We start from the raw sequence: 27,999 nt of genomic DNA, 5'->3' as shown, positions 1-27,999 counted from the left end.
TTAAGTAAAGTTATAATTCAGCAAGAAGAATGATTTTTTGAATGAGAAACATTGATTGCTAATAGTTAAAATTAAAGATGTATTCCAAATATTAAGGAACATAATAAAAGGACATCAAACTCATGCAAGAGAACTATTAGGCTTCTCGCTTATCACATGACTATTCCCCTTGACTAAATGGAAAAGTAACACACCTGCTGCCACACTAACATTCAAGCTCTCCACAGCAAGAAAGGACTTAAGATCTTGCCCCAATTGACTCTGATCTCCTTCATCTATATCTGCTCCTATTCCTCCAGCATATCCATCAATACTACCAGGAATTCTGATTAATTGTGTACACGACCTCTCCACCAGAGGTCTTAATCCACTGCCTTCACTACCTAACACAAGGATAGTAGGCTCCCCAGGTTCAACTTCAGTTAAAGGAATAGCTTTAGGAGCAACAGAACCTCCAAGAACTCGCCACCCATTCTCAGTTGACGAAGACAAGAACTGCATCATGTTCTTACAAGACCGCAGTTCAATCAGTTCAAGAGAGCCCGCGCTCGCTTTGCTAACTACTCCACTCAAAGGAGCAGAATTCTTTGCACACAAGACCACTCCGTCCGCACCAAAGAAGTAAGCAGATCTGACAATGGCTCCTAAATTCTGAGGATCGGTAACCTCATCTAAAGCGACCCAAATAGGAGCCTTTTGAGTCCCTAGCGCAATTGGCTCCAATTCCCTTATGTTAATCATTTCTAAGGGAGAAGCATCAAGAACCAAACCTTGATGCGGACGATTATCAACCACCATGTTCAGATCATGCTTTGAAGCTTCCACAACCTTCAAACCGATCTTCTCGGCCATCTTCAAGACCTTCTCCACTCCCTTCTTGTCCTTCTTCTTCTTGTTGTTTAGACTAAAATCCAACCCTTCCTGAACATATAGAGCATAAAACTCCCTCCTTCCTGCCGTCAAAGCTGCCAAAACTGGGCCGACCCCATAAACACCTTGGCCGACCATTCTCGGCACGCTCGACTCAGTGCCCTCCTTCCATGTCTTTTTACCCCAATTCTCCTGCTTACTCCACTGTCGGACCTGTGGTTTCTCAAACCGAGACTCTCGATCACCAAACTGTTTGTACCGATCCTTAATCTTATACCATTTTGGGTTATCTACAGGGTCAGCATCTTCCTCATCCTCTTCCCGCTCAACTCTGTCTGCCACATGAAAATTCCTATGTTCTAACTCCTCTGTGTTCCTCTCTGTCCTGTCCCATTTCTCTTTTACCAAACTTCCACTATCTTTAGCAAAAAATTTATCCGCCGACTGTTCCCACGACGAACGCTTAGTCCTCAATGAAGCCCTATCCTCTCCTCGATTTCTTCCTCTGCCTCCATATGCAGCTATCCAAGGAAGCGCCTTTCCAGCTTTAGCACTGGTACCGTCATCCAAACTCACCTTTCCAGACACAGTGGAGAAGAAAAACCTAGTACGCAGTCCACTCATTCTGTCTACATACCTCGAGTAAGACCCGTTCGAGCTCTTCCGTCGCATACAAGAACTAGAGAAACTTCTGGGTTTTGGAGCAAATCCACTTGTAACGCAAGGAAAGCCTCCGGCTTTCCACAAACTGCTGCTTTCTTCAGCAAAGTTTTCATTTACTTCTCTACTTCCACCGCCTAGCGATTCCCAACAGTACCCAGATAAAAATTTCGATCCACTGCTACCCTCCGGCGCTCGCAAGCAAAAGCCATCTGAAATATTGGAAAATTTGGGAACTGGGGAGACTCTTGAGAAGAGTGGGAGCGCTGGGGTTTTGGCAAGGTGGCAGTAGGACATAGTGGAGACGACGGGAGATGAGAGGCAGCAAGGAGTATACACGCTGCGGAATGACCGAAGGAAAGAGATTGTAACTTATCGACAACACGCCCGAGAGATGTTTGGCTAAATGCCCCACTGAAAGATGAGCTCCGTCTGCGTTACTCTAATAATGCTGCTGTATCATGTATAGACATATGGTTGCATCACTTCGACAGATGGTTTTTGCCACAAGTACAGTAAGTAAAAAGAACAAGAGGGTATAACGGCTACTTTCTCCCATATCTCTCTCACACAATAATGTTGCAAACATTTTGAGAGAGTTGATCGAAATTAAGAACAGTCTACTTTCCACCCCACCTCCACTCTCACAATTTTCTTTTCCAAACTACAGATAATATTACATAGTTTTCCTTCACATCATTTTATGCATAATAGTATTTTAAAAATATTAAAATTATATGTGCTAACATCATTCACTATAAAGTTTTGGGAACTAAATAGAAATTTTAAATTAACGTAGAGTGAAAAACGAGCAAAAAAAAAAAAATAATAAAATAAAATAAAATTATTTGGTGTGAATTTTTCTCTCCAACTTTCCTCATTCCTCAATTCTTAAAAACACAGAGAGAGAGAACATAAGATTCATAGGCCACAGACCTACGACAGAGTTGAGTTCATCCTGTCCTGGTCCATTCTTTCTCAGATTTTGAGTTAATTTTCACAACCGATGCAGGAAAACAAAATATTTCGATAGCTTTAGAAGGATGAACAACAATTAGGAGCGCACACAAGCTAAACAAAACATAGCTGCTTTTGCACCCTCCAAGTCTCTGATTCAATCATCAAAGCATGAAAATTCTGTCTCATAGCCTGAGATATAAATCAAATCTGAATCGAGCATAACAGCCGCCGTTTTCGGTGATGTGAATTCCAGCATATATCCAATGTAGCAATGTCTATTTCTAACCAGCAAAATTGTTAATGATCTTTCCGGTACATGCTAATGGACTATAAGGTAAGATCAATAAATCAATCTCTTCATCCAAGTACTCACCTTGTTCCGGCGTAAGCGGGAAGTAGTCTAAGGAAATATTCCTTCATGCCATAGATTACACCAGTTGCAACTAGTGTTTCACATTGCTAGATGATTAAAAGACCACAGATGAATTTGATAAACTGAGACTTTAAAGCATTAAGGGGGAGGCAGGAAAAATTTCTACTGCTTTTGCGCTGCACAATCTAGCATATCTGTCCAGAGAAATCTATTACCGTTTGGCAAATGATTATGGAAATCTCCAAATTAGTAAGGAAGGAGGGCACCATAAATTCAAAGAAGCATAGTGGCTACTAGACCTTTCAGCAGAACTATAAGAAAGATAGATATGTAAAAGATAATAGAATCTGAGCAAGAAAAGGAATGCTTTAATCGTTTTGATTCCATGCAAGATAGTGGAACAGTTGACAATTGCTCCAGATCAATTTGAGAGATAGTGTTGTACTTCACAGGAACACTAAAACAGCTGATTATTAAATCATGACAGGTGGTGCTAAAAAGCTGAAAGCAGTTTCAGTCCAACTGCAAATAAGAAATTTATGAAAAAAGGCAAATCTTGTACTTGAAAAAATGTTCAGCTGAATGAAATTACTAGTGATTTCACAATCCATATTATGCAATGTGCCTGATAATTCATAAATTTGACAACAAACCAAAAATTTCAAGTATCTCACGCACCTAGAAGATTTTAACTAACATAACAAATATCATCAACAACATTGCCAGAACCTATCCCATGGATGAGATGGAAAGACAGATCACGGAAAATGTTCAGATTCAATTCAATGATGTGACAAGGGAACATTCATATACAAGAAATTAGATCAAAGCATCAATTGCAACAGATACTTGACAAATGATGAAAAAATAACTCAAATCAGCTGAAATACTGCATGTGCTATGGAACTTATTTACTGCAGATATTACAGAACATATTGTATGAACATAAAAGGCCGAACCAGTTATTTATTGTTTCCCTACACTATCCAACTTATCCTGATCCAATTTAGCATAATAAAAAAGAGAATAAGAACTTATTAGATATTAGACAAGGAAACTGCAAGGAAGTATGGAAGCATTATACAAACAGGGCCAACAACATTACTAACTGCAAATTGAAGCATAATCTAGGAAGGCAAGCAGGTTCCAGATATCAACATATCCAGAGTGCTTCAGAACCATAGTGTATGAATTCTAAGTGGCAATTACCGGACCTCAGTTCAGGGCCCCCACCGGCGTGCTGCTAAGGCAAGTATTATTAAGCCTCTCGATCGCCAGGATCAGTGCCTGCGTCCCCAACCCACCTTCCCCGTGAGCCATCAGCGAAACATATAGCTGCTGCGCCAATGCGAGCCCTGGTAATGCCAATCCCATAGCTTGGCATTCCTTCAAACAGATTCCGAGGTCCTTGACAAAGTGATGCACGTAAAACCCCGCCTCCATATCTCTCTCCAGGATCCTCTTCCCATACAATTCCAACGATTTCGACCCGGCCGCCCCCGTCGAGATAGCCTCCAGCCAATTCCCGACGTGTAGCCCCGCCTTGTGGGCGTACATCATCCCCTCCACCAATCCCACCATAGTCGACGAGATCGCGATCTGGTTCCCCAGCTTCGCCCTCTGCCCTGATCCGGGCCCGCCCATGTAGTTTACTTTCCCCATGGTTTGGAAGAGGGGATTGAGTCGGCGGATGACCCCCTCGTCCCCCCCAGCGAAGATGGATAGAGTTCCGTTGCGTGCCCCACGATCGCCGCCGGATACGGGGGCGTCGATGGCGGACACGCCCAGGGGGGATGCAACAGCGGCGATCTCGGCGGCGAGGGCTGGGTCGCTGGTGGTCATGTCGACGAGGACGGAGCCGGGGGAGAGGCCTGCGAGGGCGCCAGAGGAGGGGTCGAGGACAGCGGCGCGGACGTCGGAGGGGTACCCGACGATGAGAAAGACGACGTCGCTGGCGGCGGCTACGGCATGAGGGGAGGGGGCGATCTTCGCACCGAGGTCAAGGAGGGGCTGCGCCTTGGAAGCCGTGCGGTTGAAAACGGTGAGGGAGAAGCCTGCGGAGATGAGGTGGCCCGCCATGGACCGGCCCATGACGCCGGTGCCTATCCAGCCGACGCGGGTGTTGGATGGCGTTATGGTTGAGGAGGATCCCATGGCTGCGGCGGTGGTGAAGCGGAGGAGGTGGGGAAGGCGGGTGGAGGAGCGGAGAAGGGAAGGAAGGAGCATCAGAGGAAGAAGGCAGTGGTAGGTTGGTAAATTTAGCTTAGATTGGGTGGAGTTACTAAATTGCCCTTTGTGAATGATAAGGAACGAGCGGGTGGGATTTCCCCTTGGTGTCTCGATGGAGCCAAGCTTAACGGGTATGGTTCAGATAAAACCATCAACCAATACCCAAAACAATCCGGATCCGGGTACGGATCTGAGACCATGTTTGGTATCACGCCATCCAACTCGTTATTGCCATCTCGAGCCAACGGTTGTGATGGAATGATAGAGACGTCTTTCTTCGATCGAACGCATCAAGATCCGTGTACTGCTCGAGTATATCACCATGACGAATGCCACTCGAGAGCTATAAATAAGCTCATGCCATTAGAGAAAGTATGCAGGGTTCCCGAGGTTCGCCGAGGTGGTCATCATCTTAGCGGAGGAGGAGGTAGAAGCCCTAGGTTTTGCTTACGCTCTGCATGATCTGAGGAAATTTATGCTTGCTATTCCTTCGTCCTCGCTTGATTTAGTTTGAAATCTAGAGTTCTTCTAGTGATCAACATTACCTTTTGACCGTAGTAGGTCAATGATCAAGTTGATGAGATCATCGGGACTTTTATTTTTATTTTTATGATATTGATGCTTGATTGTTAAGATAAGTTGTTCTTGTTGATCTGTATCTTGTGATAGTCTCGTTATTATTATTTTTTTAATATAGATTTTTGAGTTAGTATGTTCGTAGAAATAGTCAAGATTATTACTCGTAAATATTTACTTGATTTATTATGACTTCTCAGTTGCATACGTTGTAGTTTAACTAGTTTATTTCAGAAAGTCCACTCAATCCGAAGCGTTGTGATGTTATGAGAATCATATGTGTTTGTCTCTTTCTTTCTTTCTTTCTTTTATCCTTTGCGTTTAACATGCGACATATAAGATAATAAAATCATGGTTGTCTTACTGAGAAGTTTCTATCATATTGAGAATTTTTTTATCCTCAAGGACAAGACAATTTATGAGTTTTTCTTTTCTTGGTCAGTTGGCAAAATAAAACTTCTATAAACTATGTAATCATGTATTCTTCTGAGTTTTATACTTGCACCTACTACATAATTTTCTAATATTACCACAGCAGACCTCTCTTGGTTGACTAACATACTGCATCTTGTCTATGGAAACTGGTTGTGCAACATTATGAAGTTTGTGGCATTTGGCAGTGAACCCGCTGAATGCCTTGTCTGCAGGGTACTCTAGGTCTGTTGATAAATGAGATGATGCCTTTGCTAAGCAAAAGAAATAATTGCCCATTTGTTGTTGGGGTGGTTTTAAGACCAGAAGTCCCTTAGTGATATCTGAGTTGCTAGAAGGAGTCTGTATTTATAGTACTTGGTTGGATAGAAATCACAAAATCTTCCAACCAATTATACATCGCCGTCCCAGCAGATCTAATTCACCATATTTATTTTATGTTTATCTACTGAACGATAACCAAGAGTGTTGAGACATATAAGAGAGCCAAAATGATGCTGCTGGGATCCAAATAGCGGCTTGGGGCGGTTGCGAGAAGAGATTCTTATTTTGTTGTCGATGTCTGTAATTCTTGTGCTACTATTAGTATCTTAGTGTTTTGTTAGTAGGGCGTTTTGTTGTTATTTCTGTTCTTTACTAGTAGCTGGTGCTAGTTAATAATTTTATAGGCTCGATGCATGTTTTGAAACTTTTATTTGCTGCTATCTGTGATAGAGCAGGATGTATGCTGTGAGTTTTGAGATGAAACTTAGTCTTTCAGTAGTTATATCATAGATGTAGTGGTGCCTCAAAGGTGCTTCAAGATTCAGTCCTTCTGTTTGCCCCTGTTTCTGTTTTTGTTTTTTTTATTTTAAATTTCTCCATCCTAATGGCAATAAACTTAGTTTTTAATTTCTGACAGAGCTGTTGTTTGTGCTTAACAGGAACATATTTGAGGTTTGTTTGTGTGATTTGAGAAAGCAGTCAAGATGGTGAAGTTCACAGCGGAAGAGCTCCGCAGGATTATGGACTTGAAACACAACATACGCAACATGTCCGTCATTGCACATGTTGATCATGGTATGGGACATCAAGCACTAAACTCTGTCGATTCTCTATTCTATTTCTATTCATAGTTTTACCTTCAACAGTGTAGTAGAATTTATCACATAACTTGAAGAATATAGTCATTCCCTTTTCTTTTCAATATGCCAGATATCCTCTCTTATTATTAGTGCCAAGCGTTAAATCTTCTAGGCTAATCACATCTAATCTTGTTCCTAGTATACTTGGATTTCCATCTTCATCTACCCAACCAATTATTTGATTGTAAACACTACTAAGTATTTTGAGAATTGCTCTTTCAATAATTCAAAATTTACGGTTCCTCTGCTTTTAGCTGTCTCTGTATTGATCGCCCAAGCAAAGTTTAGCATGAAATGTCTGACAATTTTCTCTGTCTTTCTCTCTTTTCTTTCAGGAAAGTCCACTCTCACTGATTCCCTTGTGGCTGCTGCTGGAATTATTGCACAAGAAGTTGCTGGGGATGTAAGGATGACTGATACTCGCCAGGATGAAGCAGAACGTGGTATTACAATAAAATCAACTGGGATTTCTCTTTACTATGAGATGAGCGATGATGCACTGAAGAACTACAAAGGCGAGAGAAACGGAAACGCGTATCTGATCAACCTTATTGATTCTCCTGGGCACGTCGACTTCTCTTCTGAGGTTACAGCAGCCCTCCGTATCACTGACGGAGCTCTGGTGGTTGTTGATTGTGTCGAGGGGGTCTGCGTTCAGACTGAAACTGTTCTACGGCAAGCCTTAGGTGAGAGGATCAGACCTGTCTTGACTGTTAACAAACTTGATCGATGCTTTCTCGAGCTTCAAGTTGAGGGTGAGGAAGCTTATCAAACCTTTCAACGTGTGATTGAGAATGCAAATGTTATTATGGCAACATACGAAGATCCTCTTCTTGGTGATGTCCAAGTCTACCCAGTGAAGGGAACCGTTGCTTTCTCTGCTGGACTGCATGGTTGGGCTTTTACCCTCACCAGTTTTGCCAAAATGTATGCTGCCAAATTCGGCGTTGATGAGTCCAAGATGATGGAGAGGCTCTGGGGTGAGAATTTCTTTGATCCAGCTACTAAGAAGTGGACTAGTGAGCACACTGGCTCTCCTACTTGCAAGCGTGGTTTCGTCCAGTTATGTTATGAACCGATCGAGCAAATAATCTCCATTTGCATGAGCGATCGGAAAGACAAACTCTGGCCCGTGTTGCAAAAACTTGGCGTGAACATGAAATCCGAAGAGAAGGAACTAGTTGGTAAAGCTTTAATGAAGAGAGTGATGCAAACTTGGTTGCCTGCAAGCAACGCCCTACTAGAGATGATGATCTTCCACCTCCCATCACCTTCCAAGGCACAAAGGTACCGTGTGGAGAACTTGTACGAAGGCCCACTGGATGATATATATGCCAATGCCATCAGAAACTGCGATCCAGAAGGCCCTCTTATGCTGTATGTCTCCAAGATGATTCCGGCTTCCGATAAAGGTAGGTTCTTTGCCTTCGGACGTGTCTTCTCCGGGAAGGTTTCTACTGGTCTGAAGGTCAGAATCATGGGACCCAACTATGTCCCTGGCCAGAAGAAAGATTTATACGTGAAGAGTGTGCAGAGAACCGTCATCTGGATGGGCAAGAAGCAGGAGTCTGTGGAGGATGTTCCCTGTGGAAACACGGTGGCTATGGTTGGCTTAGATCAGTTCATCACGAAGAATGCCACTCTAACAAACGACAAGGAAGTCGATGCTCATCCAATCAGAGCAATGAAGTTCTCCGTGTCTCCTGTCGTGCGTGTTGCCGTGCAATGCAAGGTTGCGTCTGACCTCCCCAAGCTCGTCGAAGGCCTGAAGCGGTTGGCGAAATCCGATCCCATGGTCGTGTGCACCATGGAGGAATCCGGGGAGCATATCATTGCTGGTGCTGGGGAGCTCCACCTTGAGATTTGTTTGAAGGACCTTCAGGAAGATTTCATGGGAGGAGCAGAGATTTCTTGGTCGGCTCCAGTTGTTTCTTTCCGCGAGACCGTGCTCGAGAAATCTTGTAGGACTGTGATGAGCAAGTCCCCAAACAAGCACAACCGCCTCTACATGGAAGCACGTCCACTGGAAGACGGACTCGCCGAGGCCATCGACGAAGGCCGCATTGGCCCACGTGATGATCCAAAGGTACGAGCAAAGATCCTTTCTGAAGAGTTCGGTTGGGACAAGGATCTTGCCAAGAAGATTTGGTGCTTCGGGCCCGAAACAACCGGACCTAACATGGTTGTCGACATGTGCAAAGGAGTTCAGTACCTTAACGAGATCAAGGACTCCGTGGTGGCTGGCTTCCAGTGGGCGTCAAAGGAAGGTGCATTGGCTGAAGAAAACATGCGGGCCATTTGCTTTGAGGTTTGCGACGTTGTTCTACACGCAGATGCTGTCCACAGAGGAGGTGGCCAGGTCATTCCAACTGCGAGAAGAGTCATCTACGCATCGCAGCTTACTGCTAAGCCTAGGCTATTGGAACCAGTTTGCCTGGTAGAGATCCAGGCTCCTGAGCATGCACTCGGTGGGATTTACGGCGTTCTTAATCGGAAACGTGGTCACGTCTTTGAAGAGATGCAGAGGCCAGGCACTCCTCTGTACAACATCAAGGCCTATCTCCCAGTCATCGAGTCTTTTGGCTTCTCCACTGATCTGAGGGCCGCCACGTCCGGCCAGGCTTTCCCCCAGTCCGTGTTTGATCACTGGGAAATGATGTTTTCTGATCCTATGGAGCCTGGCTCTCAGGCAGAACAGCTTGTGACAGAAATTCGCAAGAGGAAGGGCCTAAAGGAGCAGATGACCCCACTGTCTGATTTCGAAGACAAGATCTAATCTTTCTTATCACAATGTACGTGGATCTTCTTAGATACTTGCAGTTGTCAAACGGTAATGAGAAATAGATTTCTCTTTGTAATACCTTTATTTTGTACTTTATAAAACGTAGAAGTATAAATACGTTCAGCTTACGACTCCTCTTTTTGGTTTTATTCATCTACTTCAATCTGATGGGATAAAGAGCTCCTATAACACAAGGATTGCCCCCTTGTTGCTTTCTGCTGTATGATGCAGTTGAATAAAATCATAACATGAATTTGTAACGAGAGAAATGATTATAATTAGTCTCCACCGGTCCATCTCCTCATCAAAACTCATCTTTCTGAGGCATAACCATCATTCCCCCGTTAAGTCGAGGGAAAGGGTTTGTCGTGTACGTGTTCCTTACGACATTTATTGCGCCACAAAAGACGCTCCTCAAGTCGTTGGGAGATTAAAAAAAGACGGCAAGACTTTGAATGGAAGAAGAAGCTTCTATTCACACTATCCTGCCCCATTTTCCACAAGCATCATCGACTTTATGCTGGCCATGTGTAAGGTATCGGATATCTAGAATTACAAATAGCGTCTACATTCAACAGTATTGCATTTACAAATACACCTCTCATTCCGCCGTAGTCAGACAAAGTGGGCAGCACATCGATCGCGGTTGAAACTGCTCTTTTTGGCATTATTTTACATATTAAGACTATTTATTATGTGATACAATAATTTCTAAACAAAAGAGACGTTCCCACGTGCACTCTGCTTGCTTATTTTTTTTTATTTCTAGATCCTGATAATTAAAGCTCCCTAAATCCACCTTTAGGTTCTAGAAACTAGTATATATCATTTATTTATACTATCATTTCTAGAAGAAAGTCTTCTTTTCCGGTCGCCGGGGGCCGCCAATCCTAACCACCCCTTATTACTCCAACTACGACTTTGAACTGCAGTCTTTGACCACGAGAAGAGCAGACTGAAAGTTATCCGTTCGGACTGTTTAATTCAACCGCTAAATAAAATCGTTGATCGGCCTTCACAATAGACGGAAGAAGAAAAAAAGGAAACAAAAATGGCCGCCAAGATGGCCTCTATGTATCTCCTCCTCCTCCTAATTCTCATCACTGTTCCTTCCAAATCCATATCTCAAATCACACCAAATGAAGTGGAGAGGCAAACACTTGTAAGAATAAAGAGTGATTGGGATAATCCAACGTCACTCGCCTCCTGGAGCAACTCAACCTCTTACTGTAATTGGACTGGAATCCAGTGTTCCTCCAATGGCGCAGTTATTAGTATCGCCTTATCTAATCAAGGGTTATCTGGAGCTTTCTCAGCATCTATCTGCGATCTCAAAAACCTTTCTTATCTCGATCTCAGTGATAACAACATCGGCGGCACCTTCCCCACCTCGCTCTACAACTGCTCGAACCTCGGATTCCTTAACATCTCCTTCAACCTCTTCGTCGGCGGTCTCCCAGCTGATATCGGCAGCCTCTCCTCCCGCCTCACATACCTCAATCTCGGCTCCAACAACTTCACCGGCGACATTCCCCCCGCCGTCGGCCGCCTAACCTCGCTCCAAACTTTATGGCTCTACAACAACCTCTTCAACGGCACCTACCCTGCGGAGATCGGCGACCTTTCCAATCTTGAATCCCTCGCACTCGCGTACAATACCTTCTCCCAGACGGCGATCCCGGCTACGTTCGGCAAGCTGAGCAAGCTGAGCTTTCTATGGATGGCGAGCACGAATCTCGAGGGCGAGATTCCGGAGAGTCTGATGCGGCTGCCGGCGATGGTGCAGCTGGATTTGACGAGGAATTCGCTGAACGGAAGCATCCCCGCCGGAATCTGGAATCTCAAGAATTTGAGATTCTTATATCTTTACCAAAATAACCTTTCCGGAAGTATCAATCTCAGTGGCTCGATCGGAGCGGAGGGATTGGAAGAGATCGATGTCTCCATGAACCAGATCACCGGATCGATCCCCGAGAGCTTCGGCGGTCTCCAGAACCTTTCACGTCTTGTAATGTTCAACAACCGGCTCTCCGGCGAGATCCCAGCAAGCATCGGCCTTCTCCCGTCGCTCTACGATCTCCGGCTGTTCAACAATAGCTTGACAGGCGTCTTGCCGCCGGAATTGGGGAAGAACTCCCCGCTTTCGAATTTTGAGGTGGCTGACAACATGATCTCCGGCGAACTACCGGCGGATTTATGCGCGAGAGGGATGTTTGGCTCTCTAGTTGTGTCTAATAACAACATGAGCGGAAAGATTCCGGAATCGCTCGGGAGTTGTGCTACCTTGAACGATATCCAGATACAGAATAATAGGTTCTCCGGCGATTTTCCGGTAGGGATTTGGTCGGCGACGTATCTGACGACAGTGCTCATGCACGATAATGCTTTATCGGGCACACTACCGGACAAATTGCCGGGGAATCTCACCAGGCTACAGATCGAGAGAAACCGGTTCACCGGCAGCATCCCGTCATCGGCCGGGAATCTTCTCGTGCTCACAGCGAGCGACAACCTCTTCTCCGGTGAGATCCCGGCGAACCTCAGTGGGATCTCCAGCCTCCAGACCCTGAAGCTCGCCCGGAACCGGATCTCCGGCGGGATCCCGGCATCGATCTCGACGCTGACGTCACTCACCGAGCTGGATCTGAGCGGGAATAGCCTCTCCGGCGAGATCCCGGCAGGGATCGGATCGCTTCCGGTGCTGACGTCGCTGGATCTCTCGTCGAACCGGCTCTCCGGCGATATACCGCCGCAGATCGGAAACCTCAAGCTCAACAACCTCAACCTCTCCTCCAACGACCTCTCCGGCGAGATCCCAGCCTCGCTCGAGAGCTCCGCGTATTCAAATAGCTTCCTCTCGAACGCGCGTCTCTGCTCCTCAGACGCAACGCTAGCAGTCCGATCCTGCGACCGCCAATCCGGCAGCTCTGGGGGGATCTCGCGGGGGTTGCGGATCCTATTCCTCGTCCTCGGTGCGGTCGTCTTTGTTATCGCCGTTGCCTTCGCCTTCATCGTGGTAAGGGAATACCGAAAGCGCTCCGACGGGTCGGATACCACCGCGTGGAAGCTCACCTCCTTCCAGATGCTAAACTTCTCGGAGAACGTCATCGTCCGCGGCCTCGTGGACGAGAACCTGATCGGGTGCGGCGGGGGCGGCAAGGTGTACCGCATCAGCCTCGGAAGTCGCGGGGGCGAGATCGTGGCCGTTAAAAAAATCTACAACGCGAGGAAATCAGACTCGAAATTGGAGCGCGAGTTCGAGTCCGAGGTCAAGACCTTGGGCTCGATCAGGCACACGAATATCGTCAAGCTTCTCTGCTGCATCTCGAGCGTTGATTCGAAGCTGCTCGTGTACGAGTACATGGGGAACGGGAGCTTGGACCGGTGGATCCATCAGACGATGTGGGGCCAATCCAGACCGTTGGATTGGCCCACCAGGGTCCAGATCGCCGTCGGTGCGGCGAGGGGGCTGTGCTACATGCACCACGAGATCTCCCCGCCTATCGTCCACCGCGACGTGAAGTCGAGTAACATCTTATTGGATTCGGAGTTTAGAGCACGGATTGCGGATTTCGGGTTGGCACGGATGCTGGTCAAGGCTGGAGAACCCGATACCGTATCGGCCGTAGCAGGTTCCTTTGGATACATGGCTCCAGGTGAGTGAGGATATATTAACTAGTAATTACTCCATTCCTACTACACTTAGCATTATTTGTAGCTATTACTAATGACAACATTAGGAATCAAGTTATCAAGAATATAGCCTACTTATTCTAACATCGATCATCTTATTGCTACCTTACAGAGTGTGCGTATACCAGAAAAGTGAGCGAAAAAGTCGACGTATATAGCTTCGGAGTTGTTCTACTAGAGCTGACTACTGGAAGAGAGGCCAATGACGGCGGTGGTCATGGATCTCTAGCAGAATGGGCATGGAGGCACTTGCAAGACGGCAACGAGATATCCGATGCCATAGCGACGGAAATCAGAGATCCGTCCTACTTGGCGGAGATCGAGGTCATGTTCAAGTTAGGAATCATATGCACAGGCACTTTGCCTTCAACTAGACCGACCATGAAGGAAGTCTTGCAGATGTTGCTAAGGTGTGAGCAAATGCATCAAGTGGTTGGGAGGAAGGAATCTCTAGAGGGCGATGCTATTCCACTTTTGCAAACAGAAAAAGGCAGCAGAAGGAAAGGATCAACTGGTGCTGATGATAATGACAAAAGCTTTGAATGCAATGTGTGATGGGGGTGGTGCAGTGATTTGCTTGTGGTTTAATTGTAGCAAAGCTACAAGGTTATACATGTAGTGAAGCGTAGATGGAACAATCACGTCACACGTTGTATGATAAACACTTGGGAGTGGGATAGGATCGATTAGCACTGAGGTAGTCTCATTGTACACATTAGAGAAGAAAAAGGTTTGACGAAAGACACATATTGCATAAAGACTTCCATACTTCTAATTGCTCTAAATATACATTAGCTCCTCGATTTTATAATGCAACTCTGGTAACTGAATGAACTTGTAAATGGATGCTCCAGATATTCATACAGATGGGTCTCTATTCAAGTAAATGCATTCGTTAATAATCAGTTGTCTTGATGAAGGCACTTTAATGCAGTCTTTGCCAGCACTATAACTTGACCCTGTTGCATATAAGCTGCGCCAATTTTATTGCATTCTCACATCTTATTCATTGCTCAAGGACTCATTAAACAGAGATGAACACCAATATCAAAGGACGCAAGATTATGAGGCCCTTGAAGCAGGGCTACTCCCACTGTGCTGATTCGTCCATGAAAGGACTCTTTAAGTCTCTTCAACCTACTGGTATTGTGAGTGAGAGGCTGCAAGGGGAGCAGCACCGATGCCAGAGTCATCATTGGAAAGCTTGATAACAACGGAAGCTGAGGCCTCTTCTCCGAGCATCTCCCTAAGAGTGCTTCTCACACACTCGCTGAATATATTGTAATGCTCATAAAGCCCACCGTCCATGGCTACAGTGTCCCGCCCCAGCTTCTTCAGGATGCCATAGATACCAGCAGCTGCAAGGCGTGCCCCACGCTTGGTGACGATATCACAAATCTCAACTACCATTTCCCTTGTCTTCAGGTAGGTAGGGATCTGTATTTAGAAAGAACATGAGGAAGAGAATTAGACAAGAGAAGCGTACCCCAAAGACTTCCTTCAGTTTGGTTCCAACTATTTTGAGAGCTGACGACGCATCATGATGCATTGCTGACATGACTGACGTATTGCATAATTCAAGCCCCAGACTTGTCGAAGGAGAGCAAGAACCGGTTCCGAATACAGCGGAAGTATTCAAAAAACAAGAAACTGTCACACTGAATATTGACTTTCACACGGTAAAGCACTAGAGCTCCAAATTGTTTGCACCATCGGACAAGTCGAGACTCTCTTAAAATATCTGCCCCTCAATATGGTTAACTTTATCATAAAAAACATTAATTTTCTGATTCTATCTGTACTACTACGTTAAATCATTGCATAAAAGATGCTTCTCAAGTGGTTGGAAGAGAAAACTCGTTGCCAAGACTTCGAAAGGAAGAGGAAGCTTCTATTCGCCCTTTCCTTATCCTGCCTGTGGAAAGGCCATGTGTAAGGTGTCGGAGGAGTATTGCATTTACTAATAATACCTTTCATTCCTCCATAGTCAGACAAAGTGGGCACAACGAAGCATATCGATTGCTGTTGAAACTGCTCTTTTTGGCAACTACAGGGAAGGTTCCTCTCGTGCTTTCACTTTGGTTAGTTTCTATGAAATTTCCACATTTCATATTAAGACTATATTGTGGTACAACAATCTGTAACAAAAGACACGTTCGCACGTGTACTCTGCTTGCTTATTATTATATTGTTTCTCTATCGTATTAATTAAAACTCCCTATATCCACCACTCATATTAACTATTATATATTGTTTCATTTATACTGTTATTTTTAGAAGAAAGTCTTCTTTTCCAGTGCCTGGGTCCACCACCATCCCTTTAGCACACCACTACGACTTTGAACTGCCGTCTATGACCACAACGTAGGACCACCCGCCAAATAAAACCGTTACGTTGGCCTTCATACTAGAAAAAGAAATTAAAAAAAGAAGAAGAAGAAGAAGAAAAGAGGCCGCCAAGATGGCCTCTATGCATCACCTCCTCTTGTTCCTAAGTCTCATCTCTTTTCCTTCTAAATCTATATCTCAAATCACACCAAATGAAGTGGAGAGGCAAACACTTGTAAGAATAAAGAGTGATTGGGATAATCCAACGTCACTCGCCTCCTGGAGCAACTCAACCTCTTACTGCAAGTGGACTGGAATCCAGTGTTCCTCCAATGGCGCAGTTATTAGTATCGCCTTATCTAATCAAGGGTTATCTGGAGTTTTCTCACCATCTATCTGCGATCTCAAAAACCTTTCTTATCTCGATCTCAGTGATAACAACATCGGCGGCACCTTCCCCACCTCGCTCTACAACTGCTCGAACCTCGGATTCCTTAACATCTCCTTCAACCTCTTCGTCGGCGGTCTCCCAGCTGATATCGACAGCCTCTCCCCCCGCCTCACATACCTCAATCTCGGCTCCAACAACTTCACCGGCGACATTCCCCCCGCCGTCGGCCGCCTCACCAAGCTCCAAACTTTGTGGCTCTACTCCAACCTCTTCAACGGCACCTACCCTGCGGAGATCGGCGACCTTTCCAATCTTGAATCCCTCGCACTCGCGTACAATAACTTCGCCCAGACGGCGATCCCCGCGAGGTTCGGCAATCTGAGCAAGCTGAGCTTTCTATGGATGGTGAGCACGAATCTCGAGGGCGAGATCCCGGAGAGTCTGATGCGGCTGCCGGCGATGATGCACCTGGATTTGACGAGGAATTCGCTGAACGGAAGCATCCCCGCCGGAATCTGGAATCTCAAGAATTTGAGATTCTTGTATCTTTCCCAAAATAACCTTTCCGGAAGTATCAATCTCAATGGCTCGATCGGAGCGGAGGGATTGGAAGAGATCGATGTCTCCACGAACCAGATCAACGGATCGATCCCCGAGAGCTTTGGCGATCTCCGGAACCTCTCACATCTTATAATGTACAACAACCGGCTCTCCGGCGAGATCCCAGCAAGCATCGGCCTTCTCCCGTCGCTCTACGATCTCCGGCTGTTCAACAATAGCTTGACAGGCGTCTTGCCGCCGGAATTGGGGAAGAACTCCCCGCTTTCGAATTTTGAGGTGGCTGACAACATGATCTCCGGCGAACTACCGAGGGATTTGTGCGCGAAAGGGGTGTTTGGCTCTCTAGTTGTGTCTAATAACAACATGAGCGGAAAGATTCCGGAATCGCTCGGGAGTTGTGCTACCTTGAACGACATCCAGATACAGAATAATAGGTTCTCCGGCGATGTTCCGGTAGGGATTTGGTCGGCGACGTATCTGACGACAGTGCTCATGCACGATAATGCTTTATCGGGCACACTACCGGACAAATTGCCTGGGAATCTCACCAGGCTACAGATCGAGAGAAACCGGTTCACCGGCAGCATCCCGTCATCGGCCGGGAATCTTGTCGTGCTCACAGCGACCGACAACCTCTTCTCCGGTGAGATCCCGGCGAACCTCAATCGGATCTCCAGCCTCCAGAACCTGAAGCTCGCCCGGAACCGGATCTCCGGCGGGATCCCGGCATCGATCTCGACGCTGACGTCACTCACCGAGCTGGATCTGAGCGGGAATAGCCTCTCCGGCGAGATCCCGGCAGGGATCGGATCGCTTCCGGTGCTGACCTCGCTGGATCTCTCGTCGAACCGGCTCTCCGGCGATATACCGCCGCAGATCGGAAACCTCAAGCTCAACAACCTCAACCTCTCCTCCAACGACCTCTCCGGCGAGATCCCAGCCTCGCTCGAGAGCCCCGCGTATTCAAATAGCTTCCTCTCGAACGCGCGTCTCTGCTCCTCAGACGCAACGCTAGTCGTCCGATCCTGCGACCGCCAATCCGGCAGCTCTGGGGGGATCTCGCGGGGGTTGCGGATCCTATTCCTCGTCCTCGGTGCGGTCGTCTTTGTTATCGCCGTTGCCTTCGCCTTCATCGTGGTAAGGGAATACCGAAAGCGCTCCGAGGGGTCGGATCCCGCCGCGTGGAAGCTCACCTCCTTCCAGATGCTAAACTTCTCGGAGAACGTCATCGTCCGCGGCCTCGTGGACGAGAACCTGATCGGGTGCGGCGGGGGCGGCAAGGTGTTCCGCATCAGCCTCGGAAGTCGCGGGGGCGAGATCGTGGCCGTTAAAAAAATCTACAACGCGAGGAAATCAGACTCGAAATTGGAGCGCGAGTTCGAGTCCGAGGTCAAGACCTTGGGCTCGATCAGGCACACGAATATCGTCAAGCTGCTCTGCTGCATCTCGAGCGTTGATTCGAAGCTGCTCGTGTACGAGTACATGGGGAACGGGAGCTTGGACCGGTGGATCCATCAGACGATGTGGGGCCAATCCAGACCGTTGGATTGGCCCACCAGGGTCCAGATCGCCGTCGGTGCGGCGAGGGGGCTGTGCTACATGCACCACGAGATCTCCCCGCCTATCGTCCACCGCGACGTGAAGTCGAGTAACATCTTATTGGATTCGGAGTTTAGAGCACGGATTGCGGATTTCGGGTTGGCACGGATGCTGGTCAAGGCTGGAGAACCCGATACCGTATCGGCCGTAGCAGGTTCCTTTGGATACATGGCTCCAGGTGAGTGAGGATATATTAACTAGTAATTACTCCATTCCTACTACACTTATCATTATTTGTAGCCATTACTAATGACAACATTAGGAAACAAATTATCAAGAATATAGCCTACTTATTCTAACATAGAGCATCTTATGCTATCTTGCAGAGTGTGCGTATACCAGAAAAGTGAACGAAAAAAACGATGTATATAGCTTCGGAGTTGTTCTACTAGAGCTGACTACTGGAAGAGAGGCCACTGACGGCGGTGAGTATGGATCTCTAGCAGAGTGGGCATGGAGGCACTTGCAAGACGGCAGCGAGATATCGGACGTCACAGCGAAGGAAATCAGAGATCCGACCTACTTGGCAGAGATCGAGGTCATGTTCAAGTTGGGCATCATATGCACTGGCACTTTGCCTTCAGCTAGACCAACCATGAAGGAAGTCTTGCAGATGTTGCTAAGGTGTGAGCAAATGCATGAATAGATAGGGAAGAAGGGATCTGCAGAGGGTGATGCTACTCCACTCTTGCAAAAAGAAAAACGTAGCAGTAAAGAAAGGATCAACTGATGCTGATGATAATGACAAAAGCTTTGAATGCAATGTGTGATGGGGGGGGTGCAGTGATTTGCTTGTGGTTTAATTGTAGCAAAGCTACAAGGTTATACATATAGTGAAGCATAGATGGAACAATCACGTCACACGTTGTATGATAAACACCTGAGAGTGGGATAGGATAGATTAGCACTGAGGTAGTCTCATCGTATAAATAAGAGAAGAAAGACACAAATTGAATAAGCATTACCATTTTTCTAATTGCTCTAAATATACATTAGCTCCTTGATTTTATAATGCAACTCTGCTAAATGGAATGAAGTCGTAAATGGATGCTCCAGACATGCATACAGACGAGTCTATTCAAGTAAAATGCATTCGCTAATAATCAGTTGCCTTGATGAAGGCACTTTAATTTAGTCTTTGCCAGCACTACAAAAAATGAGCAAGCCTTAAATTGCGTATAAGCTGCGCCAATTTTATTGCATTCTCAGATCTTATTAAACAGAAATGGACACCAATATGAAAGCACGGAAGATTATCAGGCCCTCGAAGCAGGGCAACTCCCATAACCAAGTTTGTCCAAATATATGATATAATTAGCAGCATTCATAAGAAAAAGGAGGCTGATTACATTCGCCTCTTTATTGTAAAGTTTGAAGTTAATACTGTGGAAATTGCAAATTCAATAGGTTTGCCGCAAATTATGCAGAGCAAATGAATTGGCAGAGGCCAGGAAGGCAGCACCCACATATCCAATTTCAGATAATGCCATTATATACTTGTGAGATGATTTCCCCGTCCTTTTTCTTTAGCATATATGTTTCCGCGCAGGCACCAAAAGTTCTGCTACCAGGTGCGGAACAAACAAGAACTCTGCGCTGATTCGTCCATGAAAGGACTTTTTAAGATTCTTCAACCTCATGGTATTGTGAGTGAGAAGCTGCAAGGAGAGCAGCACCGATGCCAGAGCCATCATTGGAGAGCTTGATAACGACGGAGGCTGAGGCCTCTTCTCCGAGCATCTCCCTAAGAGTGCTTCTCACACAGTCGCTGAATATGTTGTAATGCTCATAAAGCCCACCGTCCATGGCAATTACTGTCCTTTTGGCGACACAGTCATTTGCTATAGTGTCCCGCCCCAGCTTCTTCAGGATGCCATATATACCAGCAGCTGCAAGGCGTGCCCCACGCTTGGTGATGATATCACAAATTTCAACTACCATTTTCCTTGTCTTTAGGGAGGTAGGAATCTAAAATTGGAAAGAATATGAGGAAGAGAATAACAGTTGCTTATTAATACTATAAAAAAAAGACAAGAGAAGCACACCCCAAAGACTTCCTTCAGCTTGGTTCCAACTATTTTGAGATCTGGCGATGCATCATGATGCATTGCTGACATGACTGGCGTCCTGCATAATTTAAGCCCCAAATTTGTTGAAGGAGAGCAAGAACCAGCAGCCAAAACCAATTCAGAATACAGCAGAAGTATTCAAAAATCAAGCAACTATTACACTGAATATTGACTTTTCACATAGTAAATCACTAGAGCTCCAAATTTTTTGCATCATTGGACAAGTCGAGACTATCTTAAAATATCTGTTCCTCATTATGATCAACTTTGTCATAAAAAAACAGTAATTTCTGTTTCCATCTGTACTAATACCGTTAAAAAATTGTGGAGTCATCTGATGGTTCTCCTACAGATATCCACACGTTTCCCCCTCCCATGCTGTCGTGTCATTTAAGACGAATTATTTTGTGGTGATGCTACTAGAGTTAAAAAAAATGTTCACAAATGTTCCTTAAATGCTTTGCGAGCTGCAAAATAAGGTGCTAGTTTGACAAGATGCAGTTGATTCTAATCAGATTGTTGAAAGGATTATGGATCATCGTAATATAAGACAAAGATCAAGGATTTTCCATTCAGTCCCCTTAGCTATCCTTTGAGACCAACTGGGACCTTTAAAACTATCATGGCATGCAAACCAAGGGTTACTAGAAAGAACTGGAGTTACAAAATATACCGCAATTTAAATGGAACTCTTAGTTTTGGTGGTACAGTATCCCCAAAAAGGGACGCTTCTTCTGCCATCCTCAAGAGGACTCTTCGTAGGATCTCTCCCAGATACATTCCAGAAATCAACTTTTCATATATCTGTGGACATAAACACATGATTTAAAGTATTATATTAGTGATTCAAACAATTAATAGTTGTCCTTTCAAAGCAAAACTTACCTGCTCACCAGGATTTAAACTTTCAAGATCTAATGCTTGATCGTACTCTGTCATAGGAAGATGAGATGATTTGAAATTTCCCCATTCCATGTTGATTACCTAAACCACAACGCAAACCACAATGCAGGTCTGCTTTAGACAAATTGCTAGCATAAGCATCCGCATATATGTCCTTAGTGCCTTTACATAGAGCTTATCAAAAAATTACCTTATGAGATTAAGCATAAAGATAGTTACTTACCATTTCTCCTGATTTAGGTAATAGACCATGCCACTTAGGAATTGCATGTGCCCGCTCTACATATGCTGCATTTGTACCAGTACCCAATATCACAGCAGCAATAACATCACTATCATCGTATCTACCTCCAGCTAACGTCCCAATTGTGTCATTGACCTACATCAAAGAATTAGCTGTCTTCTCAGTTTGTGCTGTAAGAATTTGATCCATGTTTTACATTACAAAACCAAACTACTTGATGCCACATCCAAAATTAAAAGGCAACTCTCGAAATTCGGATTCAAGGACAGACTGTCGAACAATATCAATGTCATATAGTCATGACAACGGTGTTCCATTTTAGTCAGATTCTTATCATCTGACACATCAATCAAATGTTTTACTAAATCTTCAGAAGTCAACGATGGACAAGTACGATAAGAGACTGACCAATGCTGTGACTTTCATGTCAAGTCCCTGCCTTTCCATAGCCTTAGTCAGTTCAGCCACCACATCTTCCCCTACCTGGCTTCACAACAATAAAGAAGTCAAATCAGAAAAAATGGTATTAAGTGAAACTCAGCAGACGGTCAAAACCAAAACGTCTAGAATACCTAGCTCTTCATCTGATATACCCAATGACTGAATACCGCAAATGCAGCATTTAAGAAACTGTATCCCACTGGAGAAGACTCCCACGTTGTGTGAGGTTCAGGGAGACAAAGATGTTCACAACCTTACCACCAGTATCAGGGAGGTTGTTCAGAACCAGAACTCATGGACTCAGGATGCACAGTACAAATTATGACATGCTTTAAGTACAGAAGAAATTACACTTTCCCAAAGAATATGATAGTTTTATTAGTGAAAAATTTACTGATTCCACATAAGAGTAACCCAAGTGCACAGGATAATTATTGTAACTTTTCTACAATAGAGCAGTGGGAAGAATTAGTTTATAAAATAAACTAATTGTGGTATCTAGCTGCCACTAGATATATAAAATAACAGATGATAATGGAATGAAAGAAAGCTCAGATTTGTGTTAAGCATCTGAAAAAGGCAGTTTGCCTCAGGTACTTCATTCTTTTGAAGATAGAATAAACTGTAATAACAAAATGCCACAGAAATGTCTCTACTGCAGCCAATGCTTATAATTACTACTTCTTACAAGAAAATGTAAAGTCTACTGTAGGTAAAAAGAAGTTACCGTGCCATCAACTGAGAAGCCTTTAGTCCACTTAATAAGAGTGCCAGATGCAATTGATGTTTGTTTCACTGGGAAAGAAAAGGTGAAACCAAGCTCCCTCTGTCTGCCCTCAGGAAGATGAAAATCTTCACCCTCAGAAGCAACAAATTTCGCTAGTTCAGCAGCAATAAAATCAAATAGTTCCTGAAAGCATAGTTAAATGAAGTAAGCATAGCAGGAAACCACAAAGTTTAGCAAAAGTTTATAAATAATAATATATAGGGGACTGCACTTACACCGGAACTTCCGACCATTAGATTTTGTGGAATGGAAACCTCTTCATATTCTTGCTTAACAACACGCCTTTCTTTTCCTCCCAATTGTACACGTAGGACGCGGAAATTGGTCCCGCCAAGATCCAATGCATAAAATAATCCTTTCTCATCCCTGTGGGAGTACTTAAACAATTCAGTATCACTCTCTATTTCCTTTTGATGGAAAAGAAAATTTTGCACAGCAACCTGGTGAAACACCATCCACTACTGCAGTTGACTACTTTGTATTTTGAAAATATGTTGTGTTAAACTGTCTGATGCGAGATAACAGTCTATAGGTAGGTAGAGTAGCATTTGCTTATTGCATTTGTTTCTTTATCCCTTTCTTCTCTCAACCAAAACATGCAAGTCTTTAGACAATGATTATGCTTAGAAAACCTCTTGCTCTGCATAGGACGATCTACAAGAAAACTCATATCGAAGATCGTGATTTAAGAGTTTGAATTGACAATTAAAGCATATGAACCATATATTATTCACACACTTACTATATGTCAAATGAACGAATAACTTCTCTAATAACAAAGAAAAAGAAAATTCTAAGATTAATGTAAGAAATAGGTATTATATTGACAGAGTTCCCTCTAAGTTATAACATTCAGCTAAAGTACATAAAACAAAACTATTGTGCTCCTTATCTACATAAAACTTAGAAATCGATCATTTAGCAAATTGGCATTTAACCATACAACTATCAGAAGTTATTGGCCACTGTAGAAACCATGGATATGCAGACCATCTAAATATATACGAACATTAAGACCAAAATCCACTTTCTCAGGAAACTGAATAACATATAAGAAGCAGTCAGAAGAAAATGAAGTTTGAATTCTGAAAACTATTGGAAAAACGAACAAGAACAAAGTTAGGACTAAGGAAGAAGCGAGTGGCATAAATACCAAGTACTCAAAACATAGACTTGCCTATAAATAAATCTGTCAATCCATTCTTTGCAAAGAGAAAACGGCCAAGATAAGATAACATCTAAAAATAGGAGATCTCAAATAGATAACCTTTTTAACAAACTTGGGGATGAGTGCGCAATACATATAACACAAAAAAAAAAGAGGGACGTGACGTGCATTTCTTTACTCAATCAACTTCATTCATCTTTACTCAAATATTATTCGTGTACCACCTATCAGAAAGCACAACTGCGAATAACTTCTCTAATAACCCAGAAAAGATCGAATTTTTAAACTAGATCAAATCGATTTTACCCAGTAGGGAGGTTATCCACATAGCTGATGAGCATCTTGAGCTTGCTCCCGCCCTCGGACGCGAGCCCAGCGTGCATCTCCACCGTCATCGCGTCGGCGATCTGCCGCAGCTTCGGGATCGGCGCCGCACACTGCTCCTCAAGCTCCTTGAGCACAGCCTTCGCGGACGCCCACCTCCTCATCCGGCGCCGCAACAACAGCACCGCCACCGCGCACGCCGCCGCCGAGCAAACCACCGTCGCTCCCACCGCCACCTTCCCCATTGATCCAACAATTAGGGCTCCTCTGTCTTCCTCGTCTTCGAAATGGGAGGATTATAATGATGGGAAAACCCTAGGATTGGATGGATTTGTTGCTTTGCCTGGAATCCAAGACACGAAGGAGTGGAGGTGAAAGATCTCTGAAGGCTTCGGCTTTCTACTACTTGGGATTGGGGGTTTGCGGGGCAGCGCGACGAAAACGACGAGAGATTTACGGAGGCAGAAGAGCGTAGATTAGATTTCGGAGTTTCTCCCAAAATAGACGGTTTATTTGGTTGGGGTCTAAGGAAAACTCTATTCCAATATAACTGCTTCTTTTTTTTTTTTCCTTCCTAAAAACCTCAAAATTTACTATTTTTGTTGTCCCAACACGTGCGATATAGATCTAATAATTCTTTGTCCTAAATTTTGTCCCACGTGGACAAAAACAAAATCTTAAAGCATCCACGTCAGATCGAGTAGCTGAATGGTTTTCTAGGACAGTCTGGTGATAAATTCGACGATTAAACAAATAGAGTCACGTTTGGGATAAATTAATCATCTCTTATTCATAAAATTACGCGGATAGGAGGACCAAACTCGAATAAATACATTGCTTTATATGGCTATTATACCTTCTCCCCGATCTATTCGTCCTTCATTGATAGCATCCGATTTCTCGCGTGGAGAAGGCGAGATGCTCCGAGGCCTCTCGAAGTGCGCCTCGTAACTCGCGTAGTACTTTCGTACGCAGGCCTCATTAACCGCGCTTTCGTCACCACGTAGACTTTTGTGACTTCTCTCAAGTACCTCTTTCGTAATATAAATGCCTTCTCTGACTTTTTCCACACCACGACTTCACCACTTGCATTAATGCAATATCCAAACTAAATATTCATCTAATAATTGAAGGGTCAAAGTGCAAATCGATTAAACATCCGGGTGTTATGTGCAACTTTCAAAAAGGCCGTATCTTTCGGATCCGCTGCAAAAACCGGCCATTTTGACCAAACCCAATTGCTTCTCAGAGATCTCAATCGCAAGAGCAGAGCAAGATACGGCTAATCAAACCCAAGATCTTATATTAACTTGGTTGGTCCTCATCACCTGGGTGACTGGGTCTTAGCTCTCGGAGAAGATTAAAAGCGAAGCATTGAATGGAGAGAGAGTACTGAAAAGAGAAAAGCTGAGACCTTTTGAGAGTTGAGAAGTAAAAGGTAGAGAGAAAGAAAAGGGCAGAGGGGGGATTCACGAGGTTGTCAGGTGGTGGAAGGAGTAAGGCCAGTAGAAGAGTTATATATATCATTCCCGAGGAGAGAGAGAGAGAAGAGAGAGAGAGATATATATAGCTCCAGAAAGATAGAACGGTGGATAGTATTCATTCTGATGCAAGGTGTGTAAGAGCTTGGTGCAAGTTTGATTGCTTTCTACTTCAATCTACTGCACAGTTCCACTACCCAAATCCAGAAAATTTCGAACTTGGTGTGTGAGTCTCATCGGACTCATTTGCGTAGAAAAGCTCCCAGCTTTGGCGTTCTTTGAGAAATTTTCTTTTGATCCTTTTGTTTTGTTTTGTTTTGTTTTGTTTTGTTCTGCTCTGTTTCTCTTCTTTTCCTTTCTTCCATCTCTCCATGTGTTGAACTGTGAATGGTTCCTGTTTTCTTCTTTTCACTGTTCTCACTGTCCTTTTCCTTCTCCATCTCTTTTAGACTTTTGTAGAGGTTGAAAGCTGATACGTTTCCTCTCTTGGGGTATTGCTTGGCACTTATTCTTGCTTAATTTCGAACAATATGTAGTCCCAAGTCCTTTCCTTAACACCATTGTCTTGTAACAGTGGCTGGGAAATGGATCAAGCTATAAGGTGGATAAAGAAACTTCTGACCGGGAAGAAGGAAGCTAAGGGTCCAAAGGTCAATCCCAAATCCAATGGAAGAGAAGCAGGAGAGAAGAAAAGGTGGAGCTTTGGCAAGCCAAGGAAGAGCTGTGCCGAAGAGCTTGTTCACAACTCAGCAACCTTACCTGAGACAGCGCAGAATGCGAAAACTCATGAGATCACTGAGTCTGAGGCAGCTATCACAATCCAAAAAGCTTTCAGGGGTTATCTTGTAAGATTACTCTGCTACAACTTTCATTTAATTTGGTTTTGATGTTTTTTTATGCTAAAATTCTTTTGGGTTGTTCTTGTTCTAGGCGAGGAAAGCTCTACGTGCTCTCAAATCTCTCGTCAAGTTGCAAGCTCTGGTTCGAGGCTACCTTGTCCGAAAGCAAGCAGCCACAACTCTTCATAGATTGCAAGCTCTAATGAGAGTCCAAAAATCTCGCAGTCTAACGAGCTCATTTGTAGGAATAAATCCTCAAATACCCACATCATCAAATGTTATAAAACTTGCAGTTTTTAACTTCTTTACTTGTTTGCAGGAGAGATTCAGCGATGAGACCAGGATCAAACACTTGGCGCCAAGCCATGGCCGGAGGTTATCTGCAAGCTTCGAAAGCCCAAATTCTAGCTTCGAGAGGAGCCCGAAGATTGTAGAGATGGATACTTGCCAATCGAGATCAAGATCATCTAGAATGACCAATCCGTACGCATTGATTAAATCAACAGAGGAGTTGCATTCCCTTTCACTTTCCTCTCCACTTCCGTGCAAGCTTCAGCTTCGTGTGTCAATACCGAACTGCGACAAATGCCGGTGCTCGAAAACGGCGCAGAACACGCCAAGATACACTGCACATTCGCCGGCGATGGCGAAGAGCGTAAGCCCAGCAGTCGACGGCGTGCTGAAGCGATTCTTGAACCTCCGAAACCGGCCAAATTATATGGCGAGCACCCGGTCGTCGGTAGCGAAGGAGAGATCACAGAGCGTTCCGAGGCAACGGCCGGAGCCGACCGGGGGGCGGCGGAGGGCTGCATTGAATGAGATGGTGGAGTCCAGAGCTAGTTTTAGTGGAATTGGAAGTAGGAAGTCTTGCTCAAGAGTTCAAGATGCTTACAGTTTTAAGATCCCAGAGTTAGACAGGATTGAGAATTCAGCAAGAGATTACTACTTGGATAGTTTGTGGTGATCTTAGCGTAAGTTTCAGAGTAGAGATGCTAATCTACCAATCCTAGTATATCAAATCTGGAAGAAGTTTACATGTCTTTCGCGGTATAGATGGAAAAAAGAGATCAAAAATATTAGGCTACATGTAAATATTATCCCTGTTGTTTTTGTTAACTGGATCATACATTGCAGTGACTTTGACTTTAGTTTTCTTTTCTTTATT

General features: G+C 44.6%; 7 protein-coding genes across 10 annotated transcripts; 4 read left to right on the top strand and 3 right to left on the bottom strand.

Moving 5' to 3' along the window:
• Window positions 1-20: 20 nt before the first annotated feature.
• On the bottom strand, window positions 21-2,121 carry LOC140772850 (uncharacterized). The gene has a single exon (XM_073115108.1). The coding sequence runs from the start codon at window positions 1,825-1,827 to the stop codon at window positions 121-123; it is 1,707 nt and encodes a 568-aa protein (XP_072971209.1). The 5' UTR covers window positions 1,828-2,121; the 3' UTR covers window positions 21-120.
• A 1,619-nt stretch (window positions 2,122-3,740) lies between these two features.
• On the bottom strand, window positions 3,741-5,109 carry LOC140772927 (probable 3-hydroxyisobutyrate dehydrogenase-like 1, mitochondrial). Its single transcript, XM_073115224.1, has one exon. It carries the CDS (start codon window positions 5,087-5,089, stop codon window positions 4,079-4,081), a length of 1,011 nt encoding a protein of 336 aa, XP_072971325.1. The 5' UTR covers window positions 5,090-5,109; the 3' UTR covers window positions 3,741-4,078.
• Window positions 5,110-5,175: 66 nt separating this feature from the next.
• LOC140772650 (elongation factor 2-like) lies at window positions 5,176-10,141 on the top strand. 3 transcript variants are annotated; one of them, XM_073114992.1, is made up of 3 exons: window positions 5,176-5,519; window positions 7,024-7,159; window positions 7,560-10,141. In XM_073114992.1, exons 2-3 carry the CDS (start codon window positions 7,069-7,071, stop codon window positions 9,998-10,000), a joined length of 2,532 nt encoding a protein of 843 aa, XP_072971093.1. In that variant the 5' UTR covers window positions 5,176-5,519; window positions 7,024-7,068; the 3' UTR covers window positions 10,001-10,141. The 3 variants fall into 3 exon arrangements, with proteins under 3 accessions (XP_072971093.1, XP_072971038.1, XP_072970956.1); XM_073114937.1 differs by lacking the exon at window positions 5,176-5,519 and adding an exon at window positions 6,250-6,325; XM_073114855.1 differs by lacking the exon at window positions 5,176-5,519 and adding an exon at window positions 6,343-6,660.
• Window positions 10,142-10,662: 521 nt separating this feature from the next.
• Window positions 10,663-14,486, top strand: LOC140764376 (uncharacterized). The gene is made up of 2 exons (XM_073102926.1): window positions 10,663-13,662; window positions 13,812-14,486. Exons 1-2 carry the CDS (start codon window positions 11,058-11,060, stop codon window positions 14,252-14,254), a joined length of 3,048 nt encoding a protein of 1,015 aa, XP_072959027.1. The 5' UTR covers window positions 10,663-11,057; the 3' UTR covers window positions 14,255-14,486.
• Window positions 14,487-15,971: 1,485 nt separating this feature from the next.
• Window positions 15,972-19,554, top strand: LOC140764383 (uncharacterized). The gene is made up of 2 exons (XM_073102939.1): window positions 15,972-18,756; window positions 18,905-19,554. Exons 1-2 carry the CDS (start codon window positions 16,161-16,163, stop codon window positions 19,222-19,224), a joined length of 2,916 nt encoding a protein of 971 aa, XP_072959040.1. The 5' UTR covers window positions 15,972-16,160; the 3' UTR covers window positions 19,225-19,554.
• Window positions 19,555-19,750: 196 nt separating this feature from the next.
• LOC140764462 (hexokinase-2-like) lies at window positions 19,751-25,034 on the bottom strand. Its single transcript, XM_073103046.1, has 9 exons — window positions 24,497-25,034; window positions 23,238-23,388; window positions 22,963-23,145; window positions 22,203-22,277; window positions 21,774-21,929; window positions 21,533-21,631; window positions 21,321-21,451; window positions 20,624-20,705; window positions 19,751-20,546 (listed from the first exon to the last, which is right to left on the bottom strand). The coding sequence occupies exons 1-9, from the start codon at window positions 24,757-24,759 to the stop codon at window positions 20,199-20,201; spliced, it is 1,488 nt and encodes a 495-aa protein (XP_072959147.1). The 5' UTR covers window positions 24,760-25,034; the 3' UTR covers window positions 19,751-20,198.
• A 936-nt stretch (window positions 25,035-25,970) lies between these two features.
• Window positions 25,971-27,979, top strand: LOC140764480 (protein IQ-domain 26-like). 2 transcript variants are annotated; one of them, XM_073103074.1, is made up of 5 exons: window positions 25,971-26,128; window positions 26,445-26,486; window positions 26,570-26,840; window positions 26,926-27,075; window positions 27,154-27,979. In XM_073103074.1, exons 3-5 carry the CDS (start codon window positions 26,580-26,582, stop codon window positions 27,796-27,798), a joined length of 1,056 nt encoding a protein of 351 aa, XP_072959175.1. In that variant the 5' UTR covers window positions 25,971-26,128; window positions 26,445-26,486; window positions 26,570-26,579; the 3' UTR covers window positions 27,799-27,979. The 2 variants fall into 2 exon arrangements, with proteins under 2 accessions (XP_072959175.1, XP_072959170.1); XM_073103069.1 differs by lacking the exon at window positions 26,445-26,486.
• The last annotated feature ends 20 nt before the right edge of the window (window positions 27,980-27,999 follow it).

This window comes from Typha angustifolia, chromosome 1, assembly GCF_048772165.1.
Source record: "Typha angustifolia cultivar Huaian chromosome 1, ASM4877216v1, whole genome shotgun sequence".
In the NCBI taxonomy this organism is placed as follows: Eukaryota; Viridiplantae; Streptophyta; class Magnoliopsida; order Poales; family Typhaceae; genus Typha; species Typha angustifolia.
This window is presented reverse-complemented; position numbering and strand designations above follow the sequence as displayed.